Source organism: Helianthus annuus, chromosome 11 (assembly GCF_002127325.2).
Source record: "Helianthus annuus cultivar XRQ/B chromosome 11, HanXRQr2.0-SUNRISE, whole genome shotgun sequence".
In the NCBI taxonomy this organism is placed as follows: Eukaryota; Viridiplantae; Streptophyta; class Magnoliopsida; order Asterales; family Asteraceae; genus Helianthus; species Helianthus annuus.
The window spans coordinates 83,784,977-83,789,222 of record NC_035443.2 but is presented as its reverse complement, the minus strand read 5'-3'; the positions used below and the strand labels follow the sequence as shown (position 1 = coordinate 83,789,222).

Here is a 4,246-nt window from a genome sequence, read left to right as displayed (position 1 = left end):
AAGTCATTTGAAATATATAAAAAATGCATTTAATAGTTGTCATGTACACATTTTCATGTTTTGAAAACAATTCATAATGTTTTCAATGGCAACTTGCGAAAAAAAACCCCTCTTTTTCATTATAACAAACAAATGCACGCATCATTCAAATGATCATCAAACATCCTGTTAGGTTAAACAATTGAAACAAAACCAATAGACATGAGGCTATAATGCTTACTGGATTAGAAAAAAATAAAAATTAAGCATGGACCTTTAATGATTTAAAGTATACTAATTAAATTCAAGTAACTGGGCTTAATTTTTGAAATATAAATTTGTTTATTATGTAATTCTTTTAGAAGAAAACAAAACAATGGTGTCGTTTGTAAAAAGACAACGGTGTCGCTCGTAAAAAAACAATGGTGTCGTTCGAATTTTTCCTATTATACGTTGTATTTGCTACACAAAATTCAATGGTGTCGGACGACACCGTTGTTCAAAGTGTGGCTCCGCCACTGATTGCGACGGGTCGCATTCCTAGTTTAATTTAAAAAATAAGCAAACAAGCAAAGTGTGGGCAAGTAAAGTTGAAAATATCTATTTCTATTATATTAACACAACCAACCATTTAAAACTATAGGGTCATATGAGAGTTGCTACAGCCAACAATTAACACAACCAACCATTAAAAACTATAGGTCATATGAGATTTGCTACAGCCAACAATATCTCATCAAACATTAACACAACCAACCATTAAAAACTATAGGTCATATGAGAGTTGCTACAGCCAACAATATCTCATCAACAAAATTTGACTTTTCAACAGAGAGTGACTCACACGCGCCTCTCTATTCAAGTGGTTCTCTAATCTTGATTCCAAACTTTAACTCCACTTTCCAATTGTCAACCATCTTTTTAATATTATTTCATAAAATATAAAAGTCAACTTTCCCCTTTTCAAACAGCAGTGAATGAGAATGGCGTTAGAGAAAAAACAGAAAATTTAATAATTTAATAATAATATTTATTATAGAAAAACACGCCTTAAAAACCTTGTTTTTTTAATCATTTCAAACATCTCCGCCCACAAAAGTCAACTCCTCCGTCCTCTCTGTTTCTCTCTCATCAAATTCCTGCTACATATCACACAAATTCCGCAAAATTATTTCTATTCGTTAAAAGGGTTTCATGATTTAGTTCTATAAACCTCCAATTTCAAAAAAAATTCATCAATTCTCTGTAATTTTTATAAAATATTCTGAATTTTCTCTCTGTTTCTCTCTCATCAGTTCATGCTAAATAGCATACAAATTCCGCAAAATTAATCCAGTTCGTTAAAAGGGTTTGATGATTTAGTTCCATAAAGCTTGAATTTTAAAAAAAATATCGTCATTTTTCTGAAAATTTTATCAACTTTCGATGGGAAATGGTGTAGGGAAGCTTACGATATGTTTCACCGGAAACGACGTCGTTCACCGGCGAAAAGACACTTCGGTTATCATATCCGACCCGTTAGATGATCTGGGTCACTCTTTTTGCTACATTAGACCCGACCCGACTTGTATTTCTTCATCGAAAGTTCATTCGGCCGAAGAAACAACTTTCCGGTCAATCTCCGGCGCCGCCGTCTCCGCCAACACCGCCACCCCCCTCTCAACTGACATATACTCGTATAACGCGATTGATAACAAAGCATCGGCTTTTGAAAGCTCGACGTCTTTTGCTTCAATCCCTCTTCAACCGCTGCCCAGGAACTGTGTTAACTCTGACCCGTTATCGGGTCATGTTCAGTTCTCGGGCCCGGTTGAACGAGGGTTTCTATCGGGCCCAATTGAACGCGGGTTTCAATCAGGCCCACTGTTCCTGACTACCCTCTCAGGCTCCCTGGAAAAGGGTAGTCAGGAACAGGAGTTTCAGCGAAGTTATTCGCAAGGGGGGTTTGGGTTAAAACAAAGGTTGAGAAAACAGTCGTTGATTCGGCTTATCCAACGGGCCATTTCGAGGACTTTTGTTTCCGTTGGACAGAACCAGAACTCGGTTGTTGCACCGGTTGCTAAGAGTGTTGTTTCATTGAAACAACACGATTGGACTGGTGGGAATTCGGAGAAAACGAATGAGTTAACGATTAGTAGTGCGAATTTGAGCAGTGAAAGTAGTTTTTTAGATGATGATGAGTGTTTTAATCATAGTCAGAATCTTCAATGGGCTCAAGGGAAAGCAGGGGAAGATCGGGTTCAAGTGGTAGTATCCGAAAAACTCGGGTGGGTTTTCGTCGGGATTTATGATGGATTTAACGGTCCGGATGCACCCGATTTCTTGTTGTCGAATTTGTATCAATCGGTTTATAAGGAGCTCAAAGGATTGTTATGGGATGATGAGGATAATACTAAACTTAACTCGTCGAATTCGAGTTCTTCGGTGCAGTCTTTGGATAGTTTGGATTCTCATGTAGATGATCAACGTGAAACAAATCGATTTTCAAGCCCAAACTCTGTCGATTTGCAAGAAAGTTACCCGTCGGGGACAGAGGACTTAAAGGGCTCGCGGAGGAAGAGGAGCAAGAATTCCAAGGGTAGGAATCGGGTTTCGGAGAATCAGCGATGGTGGAAGTGTGAATTCGATCGCGAAAGGTTAGAATTGGATCGGAGATTAAAAGAATATTCGAACTCAAACGGGCCCGATTCGAACCATTCGGAGGTTTTGAAAGCATTATCGCGAGGATTAAAGAAAACCGAGGACTCGTTTTTGGATATCGCAGACCAGATGCTCGACGAAAATCCCGAACTAGCTTTAATGGGTTCGTGTGTTCTTGTTATGTTGATGAAAGGAGAAGATGTTTACGTGATGAATGTTGGTGATAGTCGCGCAGTTTTAGCTCAAAAACCCGAGCCTGATCTCTTTAGGCAAGATCTCGAACGGATAAACGAAGAGACTTTATACGATCTTGAGGATTCGAGTGCTGATAATGGTGCGATAAATCCCAGCCTAACCGCGTGTCAGCTTAGCGTTGATCATAGTACCTCAGTCGCCGAGGTAAAAGAACACATCATTCGTAATTCATCATTCTTATAACCTTAAAAAACGTTATGTTCTCATAATTCATATATTATTTCGGGTTTCTTTTGTAGGAAGTTCAAAGAATAAAAACCGAACACGTGGATGATTCTTGTGCGGTTGTGAACGATCGCGTTAAAGGCTCGCTAAAGGTCACTCGCGCTTTTGGTGCTGGTTTCCTTAAGAAGGTAACTAATAGATCATAGCCAGTTTTGAACCCGACCCGTTTCACTAAAATGTAACTATATTACTAATAATCGTGTTTTTTTTATATATTTGCAGCCCAAATGGAACAATGCATTACTAGAAATGTTTCGAATCGACTACGTAGGAACTTCGTCGTACATAAATTGTAACCCATATCTTCACCATCACAAACTCGGCCCGAGAGACCAGTTCTTGATATTATCCTCGGACGGGTTATACCAATACTTCACAAACGAGGAAGCGGTTTCAGAAGTTGAACTCTTCATTCAATGGTCACCCGAAGGGGACCCCGCTCAACATTTAGTCGAGGAAGTACTGTTTCGGGCCGCCAAGAAAGCTGGTATTAATCAAAACCGTTAAAAATGTGCAAAATCTAAAATTATCTACAATGATGTAATGACCCGACTCGTTTTTTTCTTTTGTAGATATGGATTTTCACGAGTTGCTAGAGATACCACAAGGGGACCGAAGGCGTTACCATGATGACGTTTCGGTTATCGTCATTTCACTCGAAGGAAGGATATGGAGATCGAGCGTGTAAGTAAACGACACATGTATATCGCGGAAAACTCCGATCGGGTGCTCGGATTTTTTGATTTTTTTTCTTTTTTATATTAGATACATATAACCAACCTTAGTTATAAGTGTGTATAAAAACTTTCCCATGTTGATTAATACAAATGTTTTATATAACAATTCCTATCAGAAGGAAAGTCAAAGATCTGAAATATTAATTTTGACTTTTTAATAAAAAGGTCAAACATTTCAAGTGTTTGGGTCTAAAGAGCACATTTAACACATAAACTTGTTCAAAAGAAGCTCATTAACATAGCTTGTTAGTTTTTGACCTACACTAGATAAATGGCAAATATATCTATATATATATACACACACACATACACACACACGTATAGTGTATTGTACAATTAGGGTTAACGTACGTTGTGTACGTTGTGAATTTATAACATGCGGATTCTGGGTATACAACATGCGGTTTTTT

At 38.1% G+C, this 4,246-nt stretch overlaps 1 protein-coding gene across 1 annotated transcript; it reads left to right on the top strand.

Moving 5' to 3' along the window:
- The first annotated feature begins 1,054 nt into the window (after nucleotides 1-1,054).
- LOC110889569 (probable protein phosphatase 2C 23) lies at nucleotides 1,055-4,018 on the top strand. Its single transcript, XM_022137125.2, has 4 exons — nucleotides 1,055-3,018; nucleotides 3,114-3,227; nucleotides 3,322-3,586; nucleotides 3,672-4,018. Exons 1-4 carry the CDS (start codon nucleotides 1,405-1,407, stop codon nucleotides 3,785-3,787), a joined length of 2,109 nt encoding a protein of 702 aa, XP_021992817.1. The 5' UTR covers nucleotides 1,055-1,404; the 3' UTR covers nucleotides 3,788-4,018.
- The last annotated feature ends 228 nt before the right edge of the window (nucleotides 4,019-4,246 follow it).